The sequence below is a fragment of the Larus michahellis genome, chromosome 13 (assembly GCF_964199755.1).
Source record: "Larus michahellis chromosome 13, bLarMic1.1, whole genome shotgun sequence".
NCBI classification, from domain to species: domain Eukaryota; kingdom Metazoa; phylum Chordata; class Aves; order Charadriiformes; family Laridae; genus Larus; species Larus michahellis.
Window position 1 is genome coordinate 9,183,678 of NC_133908.1, and position 25,226 is coordinate 9,208,903.

The 25,226-nt window shown below is 36.5% G+C and overlaps 2 protein-coding genes across 17 annotated transcripts in view; both read left to right on the forward strand.

The window, feature by feature from the left end:
* Positions 1-17,006, forward strand: part of LOC141750572 (uncharacterized) — a 104,732-nt gene extending 87,726 nt beyond the window's left edge. Inside the window, exons 6-8 of the mRNA XM_074605925.1 lie at positions 11,532-11,621; positions 16,481-16,603; positions 16,863-17,006. Of these exons, the coding sequence (XP_074462026.1) occupies positions 11,532-11,621; positions 16,481-16,603; positions 16,863-17,006 (357 nt within the window). The remainder of the gene's footprint in view (positions 1-11,531; positions 11,622-16,480; positions 16,604-16,862) is intronic.
* The window catches only part of RIMBP2 (RIMS binding protein 2), a 147,931-nt gene that overhangs the window by 67,814 nt on the left and 54,891 nt on the right, over positions 1-25,226 (forward strand). For all 16 annotated transcript variants that reach the window (XM_074607008.1, XM_074607009.1, XM_074607011.1 and 13 more), the window contains exons 3-5: positions 11,532-11,621; positions 16,481-16,603; positions 22,841-22,945. In XM_074607008.1, coding sequence (XP_074463109.1) covers positions 22,844-22,945 — 102 coding nt within the window. In that variant the 5' untranslated portion in view covers positions 11,532-11,621; positions 16,481-16,603; positions 22,841-22,843. The remainder of the gene's footprint in view (positions 1-11,531; positions 11,622-16,480; positions 16,604-22,840; positions 22,946-25,226) is intronic.

A 25,226-nucleotide genomic window follows, 5' to 3' on the forward strand; every position in this document is an offset into this window, starting at 1 on the left:
TAAAAACTATAAAGCTACTTTCCATTTCCCATTTGCAGAGAATTTCTTGCCTCCAAAATTCTGTATTAATTAGACTTGATTCTAGCCCCTATTTTGTTTTATGCTGTAAAAAATAAAACGTAATATATTTAAGCAGGGACCTCCTTCTAATTGGGTAGTGCCTAATATGAAGTTTGGTACATTACTGATATTCAAGCTTGAACTAAAGTTCGAGTAATAAAATAATGACATATTAATTGAAAAAATAGTTTTTGGTGAATTCAAGTATTGTCTAGCTATTGTATTTCTGCTTCATGTCCTTGGAATAGGACTTTAGATTATATTGAACAGAAGGAAAAGAAATGGCATTGCTTTTGCGAGGTGATAGTGCTGTCTTCTCTTTTTTGGCACTTAGGAAGGATGAATGCACAGTTCACTCATTGCTTGTCCGAGGACTGTGAGTAATGAATAAATTTCAAATTCTGACTGACAGACGGCTTAAACTCATTGTTTTGTGATGTTTTTTTCCTGAGAATCCTTAGAAAAATTGTAAGTTTTCACACCTGTAAATACACACATAGTAAAACTATTAAGCTTTGTTAAAGTTGTTACATTTTGCTGAATGGATGGAGAAAATGATATCTGTGTTGTTTAGAACAAACGATGTAGCCCTTTCAGATTCAATGTTGGGTTATGTAAGAAATCACATAAAGTTCCATTTTTTTCCTAGTTTTCATATTGTGCTTAAAACGGCTTGAAAACAGCTTTGATTAATAGAATATGATACATGGTGATTTCCCATTGTTTGAGCCCTGCAGATGAAAAGGCTTCCTGACTTACCCAGATGTTTGTTCTCCTGAGGAAGGAATGCAAAGCGTTGTTCCAATCTCTGTAAATGGGAATGAAGTGTATTGAGGTGGGCACTTACTTGTAGATAATCTTAAGGAAGATTTCGTTGGACCACAGAAGGACCAATGTGCAGTTTGAAAAGCTTTTCTTAAAAAATCATGCAGGGAAAGCAGTGGCCCATAATACTTTGTCTTGGTTAACTCATAAATTTGTTTAGTGTTCATATATACCATTTTTGCTTAACAGAAGATGAAAAATTGATTGTACAGTCTTACTTGAAGGCTGTAATATTATCTGTTCTGAAAACAGAACTTGTGGAGCATGAAGAGCTGTTTTTGAATGATGCTTCTGGCATTTAACCCTTAAAGTTATTCACCATATTTCTCTCATATCTGTCTTGAAATGAAAAAATACCTTGTTTTCAAGTCACTTATAATTTTTAAAAATTGTGCTAAACTTTGCATTGAGATTTCCAAAATTATGGAACATAGCAATATAAATTTCTGCCTAATAAAATTACTCTGAGACAATTGAATAATTACTAATGACACCAGAGTTCACACTCTTTTTTTAAAAATATTTGCCTCTCTAAGTGTGTTTCTTAAAAAATATGCCAATCTATGAAAAACATTTAGCTTGTTGAGCTTTAGTTGATGTTACACCTAGGTTCAGTACATTCCATCCTTTTTTAGTGCCACAGGACTGAGCTTTTCACCTGCTGGGGCATGATGTTACCATGACAACAGTTGATCTTTGCTGTTCTCTCCTCTGTGCATGACAAAAAGGAAAGCTTTTTGAGAAATATTTGTGAAAGCTGATCTAACTAATTGCATTTTAATTATCAGTGAAACAGAACAAGAAATGGCTTGCTCTATTTCAGTAAAAATAAGAAATTTCTATTATAAGAAATGGCACAAAGAACTTGAGAATTTAATCAAAGTTGACAAGATCTCTCCATGAACTATTCTTGTATAAAAGTATCTGCAACTGGTTTGTTAGACAAATACTACCGTACATGATCTTTAGAAGATCCTATAAGGCATTCTGACAAGGGATCTCCAAGTTCACGTCGCCATTCACCAGTCTTCTGTGTATGTTCTGTCGGTCAGCAAATGGAAACCTTAATGCCTCAGTACATAATTGAATAGATGCTTTCTGTTGCAGCCTCATCCCTAATGAGCTCCAGTGGTGATCAGAACAACTTTGTTCATGTTTTTTAGCTGATGTATTTTGTTTGTTCTGCCACTAGTGAAATCGAAGTAAGTGGAAAATGTGGATGCAAGCTCCTTGCATTATCACAAAGTGTGAGTGGAAATTCACGTATGTGCAAAAACCACTAAAACCACACTACGCATTTTAATTACTTTTAAATATTTGGTGGCATTTGGATTGACCTACATAAATAAGATAGATCTTTAATACATCCGCTGGACTCAAGGCAAAAGAACAATTTACTACCAATTGGAGATGTAAAACAAAAAATACGTAGTATGAGGGTAAAATAAAAAGAAAATATTTGTTAAGGGGGCAGTAGGGAATATCCCCTTCAGACAGTGCCAGCTTGATACCGGCATTCAAGTGGAGTTTATGTTTAAGCCATGCTGTGTTTCCTTTGTGCCTTACTACAAGACCAGGGACTTTGTTCACCCCTTTCTCCCTTAGCAGTGGAGAATTTAAGATAGTATTTTTTTCTTTCCCTTGGGTCTATGTTGTCCCTGAAGGAACTAGAACTGTAAATGGGAATTAGACCCTCTCTCTCTCAGATACATGGATTAATTTACTGTGTTGAGAAGTGAGTGTAAAAGTAATTGAAAGAAAACCCCCTGAATAAATATTGATTTTGCTTCAGTCCACAAATCAAATTGATTAACTTTCCAATACTGACTGAGGGAAAACGCTGCTGTAATATTAAGTTTAATTCACTACTAAAAGCTTCAGAAATATATTTTTACTGTATCTTTGGCTATGTTTATGTTCCCAGCAGCTGGATGTTGGTTGAAAGGTGGAACACAAGTGTGCTCGTTTTTTAAAGGAAATACCAAGTAGTAGTTTGGCTAACTTGAGGTGAGGGGGTATCTTCAGGAGGGTAGCCTGAACAAAAGCTAAAGCACGTTGTATAGGTGCTCTGGGTGGCTAAATTAGGAACAGCTCTGTTTTTATATGGTCACTGATGAAAGCATTATCAGTATTGCATAATTTTAGTTATTGGAACAGCCTTAGTCTGAACGTATTACGGTGTTAACATACATCAATAACTCATTATGATGAGAATTGACCTCTCCCTTACCCCTTATTTTTCTTTGAGGTTGATAGCCCTAAAATTACAATTGATTCTTCAGTTATCAGCTGTACATTTGTATACTACTTTTCGACAACAAGATTATGTATGATTTTGTCTTTCAGGAATTAAGCAGTTGTCCAATAATAACATTTCACTGTAAATGCTGAGAAGGTTTTAAAAGATGGTACTGAAAACATACAATTCCTGTCTTTGCTTGTTGGGATTGTGTTTGATACTTTCTACACAATTTAACAAGAAAAAAAAGTAATGAAGTGTGGAAAGACATTTGGTCTTTTGCTTCTGAGTATAGAGTCTAGTGGATGCATTCCATGTACCTCATGGAGGAAGCAAGGTGTCATAAAATACAAACATAATAGCCAATACTAAATAATGTTATCGTGGGGAATGTCTGCTTTTTTACTGTCTTCATGATTGCTTCCTTCAGCCATGGTAGGTATAAAGTCCAAAAGCAATGTCTTGAAGAGAACTTGCATATTTGGTAATTCGCTATAAACAGCTGCAGCTAGAATGTCTGTTGTGTTGTTTATTCAGAACTATGGATGCTATAATAAAACTGTTGGACTTAGATATATCTAAAGTTATCACTTTACCCATTTTCATTATTAAAAGAGATAAGAAGGTCTTGTCGTGTTCAAATTATGCACCATAGGGGAAGAAAATAAAATGGAGAGGGTGATAAATGATTTTCAGTGATGGCCATAGTCTGAGCAGCAATAAATCAAATATGGTTCCCTGTCATTCTAAAATAGGGGAATCTTCCAGAAGTTCAGGTGAATCTGATATTGATCTGTCCTTTTCCTCTCCGATACTGCAAAACACGGCAGTGAGTACCTTATCATATAAATCAGTGTTCTTATGGGGGTGACGTATTTGAGGCCATAGAAAAGATTGTGTGGACAAATTCTGAGAAATAGTTGCATGAAAAGCGAACACTCCAAAGGACAACACAAAATGAATGCAAATGAAATGAGTTGGTAGCCCAAAGCTTGTTATCTTAAGAATCTTATTGAAGTGAAAAATAAAACCATGCATTTTTTGTGCTTCCTCCATGACATCTGGTCCTGGTCGCTGTAGTGCCAAGACACTTGTGATTTCCAAGTCCAATAAACTGCTACAGTTCCTGCGTTCCTTATTTAGTAGTGCTTTTAAAGAAGTGCTATTTTTATATAGTGTTTCTTATGCTAAATTCAGCCTACTGATTAGAGGGGTAAAGCTGCATTTGTTTTCCTTTGTTAGAACAAAGTATAATTTGCATGGAAAAGTTCCTATTTTTAAAATGAAGAAAATTGAATTGTGAAGTGATTTTATTTAAAATGCAGCATTTCTGAGTAGATTTTCCTTTATCTTAACAGTGGCATAGAAAAACTTATGTATGCCTGTTAATGTTCTTTGTAAAATTCCTTGGTTTTTAAATGTTAACATCATAAAATGTCAGACTACTTTCCTGTACTACTTGCTAACACATACTTCATCATGACAATTGAGAGGAAGAATCAAATGGAAATAGTAAAACACCTCAAAAAAAAAAGTCTTTGATTATTTTTCATTGCATTTAATAATTTCCCATGTAATTTATTAAAAGTGCAACTTTCTATCTGTCAAAGTTGATAACTGTGGTAGCCAGTACTGGATAGAACTCTACCCTCCATGGGACAGGGAGGGTACATTCAGCATCTTTCAGTGCTTTCTTTCATCCCACCTTTATCTTACTGGGATGCCGCATCCAAAGCTGTCAGATATAATGGAAGTGGTGTCAGAACATTAACTAACAGAACGGCAGCATCCCTATTGAAAGCTGTTTTTCTCTGCTTGCTTCTGATTCCACTTTCCTCAGCGCTATATTATATAGTGGTTAGAATTACGCAGGAGAGCCTGTATTTTTCTTACATCATCCACATGCTAATTACAAGGAGAAAATCAGAAAGGTTTTAATGGCAGTTTGTTGTACAGGCTGTGCCTCTCAGCCTAGCTCTGTTAGCTTGTCCATATTGAGGTTCTTAAATAGTTCTACTGTGTGCTATTCAGGATGAGTCATCTTTGCCTTTAAAATCTAGCTCCTGCAAGAAGAATAAAATAAATTGGTGGTGATGAACCTGACCTTGGAAATGAGTCATTTCCAGGGCAAAAAATACATGAGAAAAGATCAGAAGATTCTTCATTTTTCCTTTTTCTTTAAGTACCTGTGGACCAGAGGTTTCACTTTTCTCTTGGATTAATTCTATTCATGTACCATCAAAGTAGAGAACTATCACAGGGGATTATAATCAGAGTGTTCTAATACAGTCATTCCAGGTTACTGGCAAAAACAAGTCTCAAAGAAAAAGAGCTACAAATAAATGAATAGTGTATAACATTTTTTTAAAACAAAAATAATTGATGGATGAGCAAACTAGCACACAGGGCAACAGATGCCTTTCTCCAGGCAATGTAGAACCTTGTTACCCAGACAGTGGTGTCAGATTGTATTAAATCCACAGAAGTCATCCTCCTACCATGAATTTTTTCAGTCAGTCCTCATATCGGTAGGAGAATTTCTACTTTTGCTCTGTTACGAACACATATTTTTGCCTTCATTTCTGCACTTAAAAAGATGCAACTTATATATAAGGTAACACAATTTAATTTTAATGTATTTTATTTTTAGTTTTTCATGGATGTTTCTTTATTAATTGTCTCATCTTTTGTGAAGTATGTACTGGCGTGTGAGACTTTAAATCCATGTAGTGCTCTGAGCACCCCTTAAAAATGGCACACTGCAGGACTGCTTGTGTTTATATACATTTGGGAGAGCTGGTGTTTTTCTGATTCAGTTTACTTCGCAGATTCTGAAAAGATCATCCTTAGTGTTGTTTTCTTAAATCAAAATGCCTGTCTGAACTGAGAATGCCTGAAGCATTCCTAATATCCAACAGGAAATATCCTTGCTGTTTGGAATTTTGTCTGACATGCTAAAGACATTGCAGATTCTTTTTGCAAATTATGCTACTTATGGTGCTGACATGAACACAGAGTGATTGACACCACCACATATGTAATATACGTAAGTATGGTTTATGCTTCTTGTATTTAACTGGGGAATAAAGCTTAAGCAGGAGCAATCTAAGGTTTATGCAACTTCTGCTTACATACATTAGACAAAGTTTGGATTGGTTTGTTCTGTTAAGTTGATGCTAATATGTAACAATACTTTCATTTTTTTCTGGGGGAAGGTAAAATAGTTCTATGTACAGCTTCTATTGTTTCTTTCCTTATCATTAGTTTTCCGCATTCATTTCTCTGTAAAATTTGTGGATGCATGCTAGACTAGTAATTAAATTGCTTCAAGCCCTTGATTTTTTTAAATGGGTATTGTGTAGCAACATTATTAGAAAGGAGGTGACAGACTGTTCAACTAATAGTTGAAACCCAATGTCAAGACTCTGGAGACTGGCGAGAAGCTTTTTTGGAAATATGAATTACTGCTTCCTTTCCACTTCCACTAGCAGTAGTCTGCTAACATTTAGTCAGCATTTGCCTTTGTACTTTGTCTTGGACTAACTGGCTTGATAAGTTCTTAATCTTCACTCTACTTGTCTTTATTAACAGCTGCAGTGGATTGATTTGCATAGGTTAAATAGTAGACCTCATCTGACTCTAGTAAAACGTTGCTTTTTAGGCACTATTAAATTGTCAGAAATGTTACGTACAGTGAATAAATGAAGAACAGAGGAGAGGGCAACAGGGGAAAAAAGGACAAAACTCTCATTAAATTTGTAAAAAGAAGCCAAAAGCTATTTGTATGAAATACTGGAAAGTATGAGGGAAGAGTGATGCTTTCCACAGGTTTGTTTTTTGGACCAGTACTGGTTTATTTTCAAGAACTTTAAAAATCTGAATCGTGTCAAGCTTCAAAATAAATTGTGAAATCCCACAAAATCTCCTCTTAGGTCCAAGCAATAACAGAGTGATGCCTCTTTGCGTGTTCCCTTTAGAATTCAGCAGCATTATTAAATTGAGAGTGAGGAAGGCTGTAGCGGAGAATCCCTAGCATTCACTGGCAAGCTGGAGGCACGAAGCACATATCCAGCCTACTGCCAGTAAGTCTGTCATTTGTGATGGCTGCCCTATGTATTTGCTGACCTCTTCTTTCTGTTGACTTGGAGGTTCTGTTTGGAATTGGCAGTTGGAAGAGCTGAAGTGAGAAGTGTTGCCCTGTTGTTAATGTATTCAGTGCTAGCTGCCAAGTAAAGGAGAGAGAATGGAAAAATACTCTTATTTATTTCAGTATAGCATCTTAAGGAAGCATAGCTTTCTTGTGCGAGAAGAAATATAGCTGGGATTTTCAAAAGGCATCTGTCTCCCTTAAAATGTTTTTCAAGTTTCAAAGCTCTTTCAGGATCCAACCATAAAATCCTAATGAAAACAACTCACAACATAGTAAAATGAGTATCAAATGTGTTGAATTCCTCGCCAGATGAAAAACACCCTTTTGTGTGCCGTTCTGGCCCCAGTCTAATGGGTGTTTTCACCATGGTGGTATGACAGGACTTCTGAGAAGAGCAGCCATGAACTGGCAACTTTCGGAGACTGACTGTGGGCCAGTAAGAATTTGTACTAAACATTTGAGTTTTATGGTTTGTACCTGGAAGAAAACAGTAAAAATGTCATTTTCCTCTACATGACTTCAATTCTTTTTTTTTAACGTATGAATTGCCTATTTGGTGGAATTTAGCTCCAGAGTAGCTGGGATTAACTTTGATCTTTTTTGTTGGAAGTTTATATTTAACTGATCTGGAAAATATTGAAGTTGATATTGTTAAGGGACCAAATCACTGAAGTCAATGCATTAGACAGAAAATCACAAACTGCAATGATGCGTAACTATCATTTGCAAAAATCCAGGTGGTATTTCACAGCCTCAAGAGAAGAGGAGATGGTGAGGAAATGTGTAACGAGTACTCTAAGTGTGTTTCTCTAAGTAAGTTAGCATTTGGAAACGTTCAATACTAGAGAAACTGGTCATGAGGAGTTTTGAGAGAGAAGCTTGTTGAAGTATTATTCATGTACACTAGACAGAAAGGAGCTTGTGTTCCCCTCGGGGCAGCAGGGTGTGCCGCTTCAGTTGACCACCTCCCAGGTTACTGTCAGGGACGTGACTGATCTACTGTGCAGGAGCTAAACAACTGCAGCTGGATCTACCAGAATTATTCCGTCAGAGCCCTTGTTGTAAGGCTTCATTGTTTTTGAGAGATGACTCAAGTCAGCGAATGATTGAAACTAATATTGTGGGAATTTCTGAGTTGACAGTAATTATGACTTGGATCATTTCCAGGAGACATAGCCCAGTGAAGGAACTTGGCTAAAATTTACAAGACTTTGGTTCAGTTTCTGGCTTTTACCATGTTATTGCTCTGAGACCTGTGATGAGTTATTTATTATTTGTTCCTTAATGCATTTTCTGAGAGCAAGCAATCTAAATATTGTAAGTGAACATGCATTTATGTCACTTCCAAGCATACTGATAATATATACAAATGCATTATATCCTTATTGCGAGTACTGCAAATGGAAACTTTGCACCTGAGTTTTAGTTGCTGGGTTTCTATCTGTGTATTTTTCAGGCTAGAAGTGTGCCAGTAATGCCTGCTACAGTTGCAGGTGATTCTTGATCTTCGTGGATTTAGTTGGGTTGGGATCATAGGTGGTGCTTTATCCTGGCAAACGTGAAAAAATACTGAGAGCCATTAGGATGAACAGAGATATTAGTGAAAAGAAATAGGCTTATAACTATGGACCAATGAAACCGGGACGGTTACTGCCCTACTTTCATTTATCCTTGCAAATAACATGATAAAAATGTGTTTTCTTCAGGTAGGACTAACAGTCAGCCCAGTTGCTGTGCTATCTCTTGTAAACTGTTTTCCTTTCTGGAGAATTTAAGTAGGGTGTGAAAGATGCTGGCCTAGATTGCCATCAATTACTCCTCTCCACTCCCCTCCATTTCTGCTTGAATTCCTTTTAATAACATTATTAAAACCTGGTAACTCCTTGTGGCTTGTTCCCCACTAAAGTCAGCGGAGCAGTATTGATTTGTAACACGCAGATTGATACATTAAAGTCCATGTCAAATCTGGCTTGACAAAAGCCTGCAGTTGTAAGGGTTTCAGTGCTGGTAGTGTGGCTTCTTTTCACCTTGTAAAGTGCAGAGTAGACAGATGATGCTTTACAAGTGACTTTCAGCAATTAACAGGATGCAGGGATTTATTTGCATATCCAAGGAACTGTTCTGTGCAGTTTGTTGATATTATAAAAATATTTACTGATTTAATTCACACCTTCGAAAATGCAATGTGAGCGAAGAAATTCTTCTCGTTTTGGTCCTCAGAACTGTCTAGCATCTCACAGAGCCTGACTGCCACTTTTAATTGCACCCTGAACAACAGATTTAACAGACTTGAGAAATTATAATTGCTGAGCTGCTTATGTGCAAGGTGATAGGTGTATCTGCAGTCAGGAGACTGAATATTCTGCAGTTTGTCGTCTTAGTTTAGTTCAGTGCAGTAACACTTAATGCTTAGTCAAAAGAGCGTCTTCCCACAGATGATGCGATGTTCTGATCTTGTACAATGATGGGGCTGTAACGTGTCATTACTTAAGCTGAAATAATTTTCACTATCCTTTTTTATGTTCAAATTTAACTATCATACTGGCATTCCAGGTGTGGGCAGGAATGCAGTATCTTCTCTGGAATTAATTGATATGTTAAAATCACTGTTACTCCAAATGGACTTTTATATGTGAAATGTTTTATAAAACTGACATTTGATTCTCATTTTCTATGGAAAAAATAATTCACATACTCATACTCTCTGTTTAGCTGACCCTATACATTTTGAACTCAGCGGTTAGTTTCGAGCAGATTTGCATGTCACACCTTCTTAGATATCAGTCAAGTAGCCAAGGCAGAAATCTGTAAGCCTCATTAGTTCTGATGCTCAGGTAATGAGGCTTAGGAAACAATTTAGATAAACAGTTCAGTAACTTTTGTTCATTGAAAACGCTAGTTTTCTATTCAAAACATGGATCTTGTGTGCAGAGAGTTTTGAAATCGATTTAAAGATATGCTTAAAATAGCAAGTTTTTTTGGTTCAAGTAGTATGAAAAACATTTAAATATCAGAATCTTTAAAATCCTTTTTTAGGGCTTACATCAGTAAATAAAAAAATTTCAATTTAATTTTTTTCATACTGAGAATTTTAAAGAGAAATTTTGATAATGCATTACTTGAACAGTTTTTCTTAAGACCTCAACAGAATTAGTAGAGAAATCTGCTAATAGTGTGCATTTTAATGGTGCAAAATCATAAATTATTTGAAATCACTCAAAAGTGGGCCCAGTTTTGCCCACCTTAGTATAGTTTTTGGCACATAAAACCAATGTTTTCAGAAGATAATGTGTAATGCACACTGTAGGATGGAAAGGTTACAGATTGGCAGCATGACTGATTGGAACTTTCATAAGGAATTGCATTTAAGATTTAATCTCCGAGAACTACCTTTGTGAGGTTGTGCAAAAAAGCAACTGTCAGAAAGCAGGATGCTGGTGTTTTTTCCTCAGCTACATGTGATTTGATTTGTGTGACCTGACAAAGCATTTCTACCTCTCTAGTTTGACCTTTGACTGTATATTTGAGTTTTATTTATTTTTCCTTTTTCTCCTCTTTATAGTGCTGTCTAAGTAAATAAAAATACAATCCTGAGGCTGTAGTTAATACACTGATCTTTACTCGTAGGTTACTTACCTTTTGACTTCCATCTGCATTTCTGATTTGCCTCCGCTGTTGTACATAGATGCTCTACCCAGATTCTAAAAATGTTTGTATTAGAATGTGTATATATACATATATCATAAGTAGATGCACAATGTAAGTGAAGTGAAATATGTGAATATAAGAATTTCTACATGACTATACATTCCAGTTGTTGTTTTTTTGCCCTCAAAATGCCTTCTGAAGACCTAAGTTTGATAGCATTACTTTTTTTCTGGGGGCCAAGTCTCTTTATGTTCCCAGCTGTAAGTGAGGCATCCAGGTTAGAGCTCTTTGTTGCATCCACGGGGAGATTTTTTTTTTATTATTATTATTTTTATAGGCGCCAGGCCTGTCAAGTCAGGTCATCTTTTTTTGCCTACACATCTTTAATCAGATCATCTACTGAAAACATGTGGGTTTATGATAGAGCCAACTGTAATTGCAAGCTAATCTGCTGCTTCTGCACCTTCACTGCCTTTGGCTCCGTGCCTGATATTGCTCTTAATAGTTTGTTAATACCAAATAACGCAAAAACATTGCTTCCTTAAGTACTTAATAGGATGTACTGTAATGGAGATAAATGGTCTATAACACTCTTCACTTGTGTTTCAGGAAAATGAACTAAAGGATGCTGTGCAAGAAAAGAATCGCCTGAGCCTTCAGTATGCAAGTGTGTCCCACAAAGCACTGCAATATGACCAGGTAACATCATAAGCACAGAGCTCATGTATTCATTTGTTAAAGAAATCGGACTGCAGAGTGGATAAAAGTGCACATGGAATAGTCTCAGCTATTCTGGTCCTGATATAAAAACTGTTTTAATAATAAGCATTTTTCTTGAATGCTTTTTTGTGCCTGTTGTGGTGGAAGAAACATCATGAACCAGCCACTTTACAAGGTTACATTTAGCTAAAAATAAAACTCCAATCTGGGATTTCTACAGGGCTTAAGTGAGTTGCTCGGCAACCTCATTCATATCAGAAGAGCTGTAACTCACATAGGCTCTGATGAAAGCCCAGCCTCAAAGCGTGCAAAACAGTGGTAGCTGCATGCTTTGGTATCTCTGACGTGCGTGTGTCACAGAGTAGCCCACTGCTGAATTACCAAACCAAAGGAGGTTTGGTGAAGTCCCTGAGACAGTGCAAATAACTAAAATTTAGAGATGGCTATGCATTTTTTGTGTAGCACCTGGTATCAAAGCAGACCTTAAATTTCCTGTTGCTGAGGAATTTAAATTGTTTTTATATAAAAAGGCAGAGTAATAATACTTTATGATAGGAGGAAGCCATGTGTATCATAGCATCACTTAATTTTATTCATCCATCTGTCTAGAATTTCTCCCTTGCCTAATGTGTTTCTGTTCTCTTTATTGTTGTTTACACATTGCCTTTACTCTTTATTTCATGAGGCATATAAAGTCTTACTTTAGGCAGTTTTATATTCTAGCTGACACAGGAATAGCATGCAGCATTAATGCAGTGAAGGCTTAGTACATTGGTGGCAGTAAAAGTGTTAGCGCTCTTACTGTCACGAAGTGAAGAACTATGCAGTTAATAATGCTTTATTATAGGTAATGTTTGTCTTGTACGATAGTGAGGAGCTTGGGGTACATTGAAAAACGTGGTAAAAGCAATTTAAAATATAAAGGTAAAATGTCAACCTTTGACACATTAGCCACTAAGTTAGTAATAGAATTACCTCTTACTATTGTAGTGTCAGAATTTGTCATACTATGGCCGTTTGTTTCTTCAAATATATTAAATCCAGTGAAAGGCAAAATGCCACACTGCTGGATGCCTGTGCTACTAATTTAATATCACAGCCTCAGTAGGATCAAAAACTTGCTTTAAGGGTACCCTCCCACTTTTAACAATTTTAACAGTATGCAATCTTTGTAGCATACCTTGTATGTTAACAAACCTTGTCTTTTCCTTCTTGCATAAGAGGTTTCTGAGGGAATTACTTGGGTTTTTCTGTTTGTTTTTTGTTTTGGGGTTTTTTATTGTCGGTTGTGGTTTTTTTACCATACACAATGAGGTTGAGGATAGATTGTGCAGTTTAGATTACATTTTATTATTCAGGAAGTGTGAAACTACAACTTTGGATGTGGAGGTTGGAGCAGAATTCTAACAGAGTTAGGGCTCAGCCCTGAAGGAGAAAACCTGCCTACAATAATTTATTCTTTTTCACCCTTGAGAGCTGGCCTGAAAAACAGGCCAACTTTATCCAAGCAAATGGGGCCGGAGGAGTGTTTATGCATTCTGTTATGTAGCACAGATAAAACTACTGCTCATTTCTTCACAATGTAGTTGCTGAAATTTGACTCCGGAAAGGGGTAGGTATGATGCTGGCTACCTTGAAATCCACGCAATAAAACTAAAATTGTACATAACTTACATGCTTTAGTTTTAGTACTCTGCATAAGAGGAACAAAGTTGCATTGCTGGAGTGGCATACTTCTGAAAAGATTTTGTGTCGTTAGGTGTGCTACGACACTGGGCACTAACTTGTTTTCGTGCTCATCTGAGTATATATGGGCTAGTGTTTTTATGTAAAAAGAGAACAGGCATTATACATTCAGAATTTATTTCCACAATACCTGAAATGATATCATTTTCATGGTAGTTTCTGAATAATGTTTTCTGAACAATGTAAGTCATTGGCAGGTCACTGAAGTCTAGAATTCAGGCAAATGGTGGGTTATAAGGCTGATGGAGCTTTTCCCAATGAAATGAAGCGTCGGTTCGTTTTGGTGCGCTGGCTTTCAATAACTAGTGTGTGTTCAAGTGTTCAGGAAGTGGAAGACGCTTTAGCAGCATTCTGGCCTTCATAACTGACTCAAGAGGGCGCATTTAGTAAGTGTGAATGTATGGAATGAAAAATAAATTGATTGATGCATTGAATAGAGAAACATCACAGATCAAAATGTTCCCTGTTTCTGTCATTAAATTAGAACTGTTTATGATGGCACTCTATTTAGGTCAACTGTTTTTGCCACTGGGAACATTGATGTTTTGATGTGCTCTGTGTGTAATTCAAGTTCACATATATCCCATATGTTCTTAAATAGCCTGCTTGGAGAGAGCATTGAATTCACATTTAAGAACAAATGTTGTCTAAACAGACAAACAAAAAAAGCAAATTACAGACTCATCAAGTCTTATGCTGCTTTATGGGTTATATAAATGTGTATATCACAGCATTCTGGGTGATACACACTCTTCAGAGGAGAAAGTCCTGGCAAGAATGCCCTGTAGAAATGCTAAAAGTTATCAGTGTTGCTGGAAGTAATAAGCGTAATTATCGGAAGGTGACTGGTACATTTGGTTGAATTCTTTCCAACCTTCAAAGTGAAAATACGCACAGAACTTTGTTTGAAAGCTGGTCTGCCAAAAGAGAGAAATCATCAGAACCATTTGTGTATTCCTAAACTTTAACTAGTTTAGGTATGTGTTTTGATATCCCAAATGGAAGATCCTGAAGTGTGTAAAATATCAACAGTTCTACCTGTCTCTAATTCATCATTTTGTTCCAAAATTACATTAGCAGCCTGGTAGTACCATTTGTTCTGACTGCCCCTTCACTGCCAGCAGGGAAAACACAGCAGAAAGGTACTATGCTCACTATCTCCCAAAAATTACTGAGATTGTGATGACTCGTAAGTTTTAGAAAATTCTTTCCAAAGGTAGTCAGTTGGTATCAATTGTTTTAGAGACAGGGAAAACTAAAGTCGGAGGAAAATAACCTTTTCTTGCAACTTGTTCAAAATATTGTACTTCATTCATCCCCAGTAAATTAACTGAGAATCACAGACAATAACACAACTGCATCGTTGATGGTGATACCTCATTGCTTCCTTTTCCACTCCATTATTCTTCAACAATATACGTTGACTGATCTGAGCAATGAAATACAATACAAAGGATGCAGGAAGTTAATAGATTCTGAAAATCCATTGTTTAATAGTTTCCTTGGTTATAAAGAAATGAGGGAAGAGGAAAAGAAAAATCTGTGCACAGAAAAAAAATCCTGAAGTTGACAATAATTGCATCAGTTCTTGTGGAAAACATGATTTGTTCCATTTTCCTCTTTCTTTTTTCTAGTCCACTGCACTCTAAAGAGCCCTCTTACAAAGATGAATACGAGGGCTGGCTGCAACCATTTAGATTGTTTGGTCCATGGCAAAATTTGCAAGTTAACAAACTGGAGCCAGAAGGCAAATAGAAAGGCTGAATCGGTTTCCAAAACATCGCTTTAGAAAATGTCCAGGAGATATCCATGTCAAAGATTGCTTAATGCCATTCGTTCTTTAAAAAGCCCAAGAAAATACAGTAATTAAATTGGGGGGGGGGGGGGGGGGAGTACTTGTCACTTCCTTAACTGAAGTTAGAAGGAAACACAAGCTGCAGCAAGATTAAAGCCTATGCCTCATCCCAGTGCTTTGTACTGCTTTGCCTTTCCGTAGTCAGTAATCCTGCCAGCATGGTTTATGTCTTTGTGCTGTGTTGCAGTTAACAAAGGAAAACACGCTTCTTGGAACACTGTTCACTAAAAATATTATGGCTCTTTCTTTTGCTTTCTTACCTTTTATCAACATTGCAGGGAAGTGGAAATAGTATGTGAACATTATGTGTTTTTTTACCTAGGTGTTTATTGCTGGTGGGTTTTCATTCTTAATGTAAAAATTGCAGATTCTGGTATGATACAGGCTGGAACAATCCGGTTGTTATACATCAATACAGGACATGAAGCCATAAAACTATGAGGGATAAGAAATCAAATTTTGATCTGAATTTAAGAAGGAACATTACCATGGCACTAGTTAATATACATTTTCTTATTTTCTATGTGTGTTTATGAAGTAGTCACTATCGCTGATGATTCACAAAATCCTGTATAAAAAGACTTAGTCATACTGAAATGGTTAAGCTAGCACCAAGTAAATTAAATCAGAAAACAAATCCTACTTGATGATTATCTGATCCTTTAAAAACCTTCTGTATGCAAATATTTTAAGGGAGAGCAAGGGTTTTGCTGCCAAAGAATACCTATTTTTGAATTGTAGAGACACTGATTTCAAATGTTAGCACAGGCTGATCATGTGTATTTGAGTTTATTCTGAAGTCAATTTAGACTAAAGAATAGTCCAGAAAAATATACATGTGAGTTATATTTCTATATATACATGCTGGATCTCTGTCTCTTTATGTAGTAGACCCATCTTTGATGCCTCTGAGATCCAGAGAAATTAGGAGTTGTTTGATTGTCATTTATTTTGTGTGTCACATAGTATGTTTATGAACTTTGCATAACTTATGCATAACTACAGTTTGCTTGCCAGATTGTAGTCCTTGTCAAAAGAAAATGTGTTTCTTGCATACGTCTATATGAGACACAATTTCCTCGCTAAACATTCCCTTCCATTTTTTACACTTCTTTCCTATTTTCTTTGATTTTTTTTTTCCTTTTTCCATTTTAACATGCAGAAATATTTGTGTCAGATATAGTTTTCCCTTCATTAATTAGCTGTTTGGACAATAATCACATTTTAATTTTTCTAGGTAAAATCAGACTATGACCATCTTAGAGAAACCCTTCTCAGAGTGACCAAAGAACGAGATTTGGCTGTAAAGGGAAAACACCAGCTCCAAGCCAAGCTGGAGAACCTAGAGCAGGTCCTAAAGGTACGTATAATACCATAAAGCCCAACAATCCAGTACTTCTATTGCTTTTTTAATATTCCTGATGTTCATTCAGTGAGTCACAGAAGCATAAGTGCATTGCAGACTAGGGAACTGAATGCCCTTATTGGTTATAATAAAATGTATGGAATACAGTAGACCAAGTACCTACCAGGGATCTCAAACTATCAGAGGAGAGACATCTTTAGAGATCTTTATCTACTAATTTATAAGTAATTGGATGTCGGTTTTCAATATGCAGTTATTGGAGGTAAGTCAAGATGAGAAGAAAATGATAAGTGACTATGCTGTTGAAGGAAATATGACCAACTGCCAGATGTTTTACTTTAAAGAGGGCTATGTCTGCCAGTCTAACTTGATGCACAATGTTATTGTGGCCTTGTGAAACAAGTTGTTGGTACCAGCTCGTATTGCCTGTGCAGACTGCACACCGTTGTCAGGACAGGGTTGCAAAACCTGCTATTGTTTTATCAGAGAGGTCTTATTTAGAAATAATTGTAGTGCCTGGTACATAACCACCTTTCTTTTAATATGCTTCTAGAGAAGCTTACTACGTTGCTGTCTAGCAGTGCTTGTTTTCTAGATACACTGTGGTTTTCACATCATCAGTTTGCTGCTTCCTTTTCAATTTAGAAAAATTCAGTAATCTATTTTGAATCGTAAGTGTATTCTTCAGTAGAGGTTTCACTGTTTAGTTGAAGATGCTGTCCTGCTTCAGTTTTCCTGGTTATTGTGCATAATGCCAGGGGACAAACTGATTCTATGAAATAGTGGAATTCACCAGGTGAATCTAACAGAGATGAAATCTAGCTGAGATGCTGGGGTAGAGTAAGAGTAAAATTCAGTTGGAAAATGGAATAAACTAAGAGATTATTACTTACCGGCTAATTCAAGGGGGCAATAATTTGTATATGTTGAAAGCAAAGTGCAAAAAAAGTTCTAGTAGTGGGAAGGAAACAGTGATTTGCTAGGAAACAGCCACATTCCCAAAGTGTCATTGATTACATAAATATGGAAGTCAGTAACTTGATAAGCCAAGCCTTGATAGATGGATCAGGAGTCATGGAGAAGGGTCTGAGAGGTCCCTTACACACAATGAGGTGGTGTCCAATGTGAACAGGGTAGAGGGAACCAGTGGAAGGAAGCATATGATGTGGTAAAAACAGAAACTGGTTTGAATGGACCACTGTTTCCCGGTTATCTGTAGAAAATATGGAAGTTGTGATGTGGAAAACTGCCACCAAAATATGCCTTGAAGAGGGTTAAGCAACTAAGATTATTTAAAAAAAAAAAAAAAAAAAGGAGAAAAGAAAAAAGGTCATGCAGTTACAGCTGTCTGCATCAGTGGAGAAACTGCACTGGTGAGGAACACAGTGAGAATTTTTGAGAGAAAAAACACTTGTAAACACTTGTATGTATTTCGGACCATTCAGAAAAATGAAGGATGTATTTGTCTGGTTAGAATGGCACGTTGATTCAGTGCTGAAACGTTTTTGGGCAGACTGCCAAAGAGTCGCCTATTTTTTGTCTTCTCAAGCCCAAGGTTTTCCTTCTTCAAACCACTGAAGAGGCTAGTGAAGGAAGGATAGATGTCCTGAGAGCAGAAGGAGATGGAAATGAAAATAGGTGGTCTGAGATCTTAAATTTCAAGCAAGACTTTTCTTTACAGAATGTTTTAATAATGCTAAGTAGCTTCAGCCAGTGCTTGTCATAAGTACAATCACTAATTTAAAATTGGATTAGTTAATGATTTTGACTTGCATTGGACTCACTGTAAAAGGGGAAAATAGTTTTGCTGTTGGCTTCATCAGTTGGCTTCTCTGTTGAGATGCTATGTGTATTGTGCAATATCAGAACAATTATCAACGTCCTATTTACTAGCCAACAGTTAGCACTGATGGAATAAATCTAGAATTATGTGCAAATAAGAAATACCTGTGCTGGGAAAGGAAGATTACAGTGCTTAATTGAACAGAAGAGTGATACACTGTTAACTGTCTTCAGACTAATAAACTTTCCCCAGGAACAAGGTGGAAGTTTTTCTCTAGCAATGGATGCTAATTTACTTTTTTTTTTTGTTATTGCCTTCCTTTTCTTCAGAGGAATACAAAACTGACAGTTCCACAGACCTTTATCACTAATTTGCTATTTTACTGTGAGCCACATGCTAGTACCTATAGAGAGTAGAATCAACACCTAGAAACTATTTCAACAGATATAGCTTGCCAGTGCTCTCTATATAATCATTGGGGATTCCAGCTTGATAGCTGTGGAAATTCACTTCTTCAAGGAGCACATAGTGGAAAGTTAAGAGGAAAAAACTCTAAAAAAGAAACGAACTGTCTATTCATGGCTCATAAAACAGCTAAGGATTAGACTATGCTCTAAGTAAATTGGCATTAATTCTCATTTCGTCAAATCAAAATACAAATTATTATTGTCTGGACTCCCATGCTGCTAAAAAGAACACTTAATGAGCAATAAAACTCCTTTCTTGTACCCTGTTCAGATACTGGCTTTGTTAGGCTTGTATGTTTTTGAACATTTGGAACTCCTCTAATGACAGACTATGTTTTACTTTTGTATAACAAATTAAAGAATGTACTTCCTTCTTTGACCATACCAAACAATAATTTCTCAACTCTTTAATTGGGGTATCTACTGGCATTTAACTTAATGATTCCTCCAAATTTCTTCTGTAGAAGAGCTGAATCTGGTTATTTGACTGATTTTGCCTAACTGCTACTGAAATAATACTTCTGCTTAAGAACTCCTTCAAGAGTTTTCCTTCACTGAAACAAAAATTGTTGGGTGGATATAGAGATCCTGACTTTTCATTTTCAGTAGTGCTCTGCCTTAAGCAGAATACTTCTGAGCTGGCAGAGTACCTTGAACAGTCTTGAAACTCTAAATTTCCTTTTAGCACTAAGCCATGCCCAAGCAGATGCAGTTATTTGGGTATTTCATGTGTGTCCTCATATGCTCAGGAAATTAGTAGATTGAAAAAATGGTTTGCAGCTTTCCAACCACTGGAAAGTTTTGATAAATATTTAGCCTGGTTTCCCTGTCAAAAGAGAAATTCAGCTACACTTTCTGTTATCTCAGGATGTATCAACAAAGCAGAAAAGATGAATAACTGCTGAATTAGTGAATTTCTGAGAATCTTCACAATGCCTCTTGCACAGAACAGTTCTGATTTTCTGATGTGTTCCGCCAGCTTTTCCCATTCATTCCACTGTAATGGTGGCCACCCATCTGCAAGCGCAGATGACAAGTCCTTTGATCAGTGTACTTGGGTGAGAATTAAATTTGTTCCCCATTCAGCATCGTGTATGAGTTCTGTCTCATAAACAAGACTCTAGTACTTGAAAACCATTTCAGTTTGTTCTAGCATTAACCAGATGCACGTTTTCAAACTGCAAAAGTCACTGCTGTAGAAAAGAATGGACTTCTTTGTTTTGTTTGCAGCTGTAGGTAATACAGTGTGACCACCAAAACAGTTGGAGCTAGGATGGGCTATTCATTGTCAAATCCCCCTGCTGCCCATGAGGAAGCTGGAAAACCAAAAACTGTTTGAGCAGGTCCCTTAAGTGCTCTTTCAGAAACAGTTTATACTATACAGCTCTCTAGCTCTGTAGTTTGAAAGAAAACTGAGATATGCACCATGTCCCCGGTTCATTCTCTGCTGTGTAGCAGGATTCTTGCCTTTGATCTGAAAGATACACTGAAAAGGTTCGTTCTTCACGCTTTATTTGAAGGATAGAGCATTATTTGCCAGTTGTTTTGAAATATGAAGTCATTACTGTGTTTTTTCTATGCTCTTTTAGATGTGGATTTGCTTTCTGATGTTCGAGTAACATATTGGGACCTCTAGAAAGGGTGCAAAAAGGGAAGTGCAGATTTACATTTAGAAAGTTCTAACCTGACTCCCGTTAGGGACAGTGATAGCATGGACAAATGGATTGCCACCACCTACACGATCCGTGGTAACGTGATCATTGTGGAAGTCAGTCCTGAAGGAAGGTGCAGAAAGAATTCAGCAGCTCAGAGCTTTCTCCCTGCTGTTCTAGTGATCTCTGCAGTCCTCCTCCACGGCCCTGGCCTGTTCACCTCAGGCTTGGAAGAAGAAACGACAGCAGCTGATGTGCAGATAGGAAGTGCAGAACAGATTTGCAGACAGAACCGATTTGTGAGCAGAGTGGGAGGGGAGGAATTGCTTCTGGTTTGGGGAAGATTTAATTGCTGTGCCAGGGGAGGGACAGATGCTGGGGTGAAGAGATCCTTGCTGCTTTAAATACTAAGTAGATCATGACAATACTAAAATGACTGAGAGATACTTTTAGGTTAATATAGATGAGCAAATGGTCTTTTCTGACCTTAAAATCTGTGAACTGTAGATCACTAAATACATATTTTAGGAAACAGAGAAATTAAAAGCTGGGGAGAAACACAGATCGTGTATCACAATCTGTTTCTTCATTACATTTTCTAGGCTCACTGTATGATCACGGTATTAATTATTTATTAATCTCTGCAAAGGGCTAGAAATGTTCTGTAGTAGCTTTTGTAAAAGTAGTAAGAACTTAATGGTATCAAAATATGCTGTACCAAATCTGGTACTAAGTCTTGAGAGAGGGCAGTAAGAGCTTTGTTTGTTTCTGATAATTAAAAGTTTTCATTAAAGGTGTGAGAATGACTTGATTGCCTCACCATTTCTTGAATATAAGAAATGTGCTGATGCTCCATCGGTGTCAAGTTTTACATAAGGCTTGATGGAAGCTGCTGAGCTCAGTAAATGTAGCTTCATGCTGATTTAAATAATGAGTAATACTCATTAGCAAAATAGGCTATGTTAATTCAGATGAGATGAAATTTGGAACCATTATTTTTGGTCATTATTGAATACTGAGAATAGATATTACCCATGAACAGATCCATTTAACAATATGCACAGTTCGGAAATGTCTGCAGTCAAAATACGGAATCCTCACAAAACTGCTAGAAAACAAGTCATAGCTGAGAGTCAAAATTGATGAACTGGAAAAATCTTTGATGATTTTTTTTGTTGTTGTTTTTAATCAACACATCACATGAAAATAAATATATTCCAAGCAGAGGCCAAATGGAGTATTGGAGACATTTCTGCTTCCTTTGCAAACATACCCAGATTGAGAGAAGTCAGCCTCACTGGGCTGTCCCTCTTTGTTACGAGTAACATGTAGCAGAGAAAAACAGCTCATTAAAGGTTATCAATATGCTTGATAAAATTTTCTTTGGTACACAATAAGAGATATTTTGGGCTGTTCTTGTCAATTTTAGCCACGCATTTGTGCTTCCAAGTGACGATTCCTAATAGGTTTATGTGTAATAACTCGTGGTGCTGCAGATAAGATATTGTGCCTCTGCTCTGAGAGTATTATGGGAATAATATGTAATTTGGAAAATAAAAATCTTTAATACCAGTTTCACCAGAGAAGAGATCAGAATCTATAAAGAGATCTGTCTTAACTCCCATTTATTAACAGGGTGTTTGGAAGTTATAATGCTATTGGGAGAATAATATTAACCTGTAATGAAAAAGATTTCTATCTGCAAAGGATATCTTGACATTGTTCAGCTTGTGCACTTCCCAAGAACCTTCCTCATATTGCTTTGAATCATTAGTAGCAACTGTACTTTAAAAGTTGTTTTTGAGTACTGTATAGTCCCTTTTGTCCAAATCCACCTGTGTTAGTTTTGCTCTCTCTAATTTGCTGTAAATAATAGGCAGAGATTAGCAAAGGTAAGCTATTTCTTTTGGGTCATCGTTTGCAAAACAAATCACAAAACTATATCCTAGATAAAGAGGCATTGAGGGAATTGTCAAGCTAATTTTTTTCCAAGCTTTAACTTTTCAGCACAATGCCACATATGAATGTGTGCCTGATGAATAAAATGGGTACTGTTCATTTGTGCATTACAGAGGCCACATTGCTGGCAATGACAGAGTCCCATATCCTAAAAGAGGCTGCTGTGAAAATACCTGAGTTTAGCGTTGGCAATATGCTCCTAAATACTGACCTAATTAAAATCCTATCCGGTTTCCAGCTTGCCTATCAGTGATAGCAAAAAGCTTTTATGTTTAGATGAATGTCTGCATGCTTGGGAATGGCAGCATGTTTGGCTAAAGGTAGAATATGTTAAAGTCACCTGATAGTTTTTCTGCTTCCTTTGAAACAGCATATGCGAGAGGCTGCTGAACGGCGGCAACAGCTGGAGTTGGAGCATGAGCAAGCCTTGGCTGTTCTCAACGCCAAACAGCAGGAAATTGAACTCCTGCAGAAGGTAAGTGGAGAACGGGAAAGTCAGGTGAAATAGCAAATTGCAGCGACAAAGCACGGGCCATCAAACAGATCTCCTGGTATAAAGGTACTTAAACCACAACTGCCAAATTGGTTCCTGTTCTGGATTGTTCTGCATGATTGCTGATGCAGTTGTAACAAGTGGATGTTTACTGTTGGATTTACATGACTGTACTAATTGATTTATAAATGTTTATGCCAGTGAAAATTAACCTGACCAGTATATGTAAGTCCTTGTATTTTCCAATAGGGAGTGAAATGATACAAATACATGTATTTTCTTTGTATTTACATTACTTCTCTCTATATTGGGCTCAGGAATATCTTTGCATTCCTTAAATGCCAGGAAGGAATCCGGTCTTAATTTCATGATAATCAAAATAAGGGGTATCCGCCATTTCCTTGTCAGTTTGCTGGAATAGTTAATCATTCTCACTGACTTATTAATGTTCTGTTAGGATTTCTTTGGCTTCATCTTCCAGACAATGGTGATTCTTACTACCCTTCTCCACTAAATTAGATTAAAGTAAATTCTTGTCAAGGTATTTACACATCACAGTTGATCTTCTTTTTCATAAATTAAACAGTTTAAGTACCTCATTTCCCAGCTCATTCTCTAATTCACAGATCACTTTGAGACTTCTTTTTTTTCACACTGCAACTTCTCAGTATCCATTATAATATAAAAAACACAGTATTGAGTTTCAGTCTTACCAAAGTCACTGCAGTTGTCTCAACACTAATGTTAATTTTTCCAATTGCTTCACGAGGTCAAAAATATAGAAATAATAATGCTAATGATAATTTGATAGAGAATTGGCATGAAGGGACATTCTCAGCAGAATAAAAAGATGTATCTAAATATAGTTTGCTTGGAATAGAAAGCTTCACTTCAACAAATGAAATCTTCCAGTTAATTTTCTTTTAGCCTTTTGCAATTAATCTGTTTAAGCATATTTCAAAATGCCATTTCTAGTTATATTCAGCTTTTATTATTTGAACTTCCACATAAATTTTGGACTTAATTTTCTTGGCAAAACAAAGAAATCAAAGAAAGGTACAGCTTTTCTTGCTAGATTTTGTTACAGTCTTCTAATAAATCCCCATTACATGGGTCTTTTTGTTACAGATTGGCAACAGGGGACCAATCTCTGTAATACTGTTTTCTCCAGTCATTTTTGCTAAGCTATAGCATTATAAACTTCAAGCACAAACGAGATTGTATTGTATTTCGTATTTTACTCAATGCGACTAGCTCAGCATCTGTAACCAGTGATTAAATTCGGGTTCAGTGGGCTTGAAGTAGCACGGAATACAAACCATTTATGTTAAAAATTATTATCTAATAATCATTTATCACTAAGTTTGACTAGAATTTTTGCTTAGAATAGCTATACTAAAACCACCATAACAATTCATCTATGCAGTACTTAGTAGAAGCATTTAAGAAATAATTCATCCTTCTTACTGGTTTCAGTCATTAGCCTGAAATGTTCCTCCTAGGGCTTTGCATAGACACTCATTTTCACCCTGAAACGTCTAATTTTTTATGTTATTAAATTGCTATTGTGTCTTTTTTAATTATTATTGCCTCTCAGGATAAGTATCTGTGACAAATAAGTATTCTACCTATCACATCTCTTGACAAAATCTGCATGTGATAGTAGTTCCAGATACCACTCAAAAAGAAAAGCATGGTTTTATATATATTTTGATTTTCAGCCCTTCCAAGCTCACTTTCTTTTCCATCGTGATGTGTTGCAATCCCAGTTTGGTTGAGATGTGTAGTTGCTTCTGTAATGCTATTACTAATGGTATAGAATAAGAATGAAGATTAGTACACTGTATGGGTAGAAGAGGGAAAGTATGCAAAACACTGAAAGGTTTCGGGGGGATGTCTGTATTGTGCACTGTTCTAATGTGTAGAGAGATACCCAAGCTACCTGTAGTTCTCCAGGCATGGCACAGACTAATTTGTCCTGCTTTTACCTCTAGGCTGCTGGTATCCAACACATCTCCTTATCAACATAATGATGCAGTGTATATTGTCAGAAAAACAAATAAATCTGTTTCCTAAGTAACTATAGTACTTTGCTTCCATCATTAAACAGGAGTTGCTGGCTCAGGTTCCATACACAGCTGACCTCTAAATGTACCTAGTACATGTGTGTTAAATTCTTTCTTCCTCTTTTTTATTAGAGTCATCTAATTACTTGAAAAAGTACCATGAAATGAAAGTAGTAACTCCAGGCAGTAACAGGATG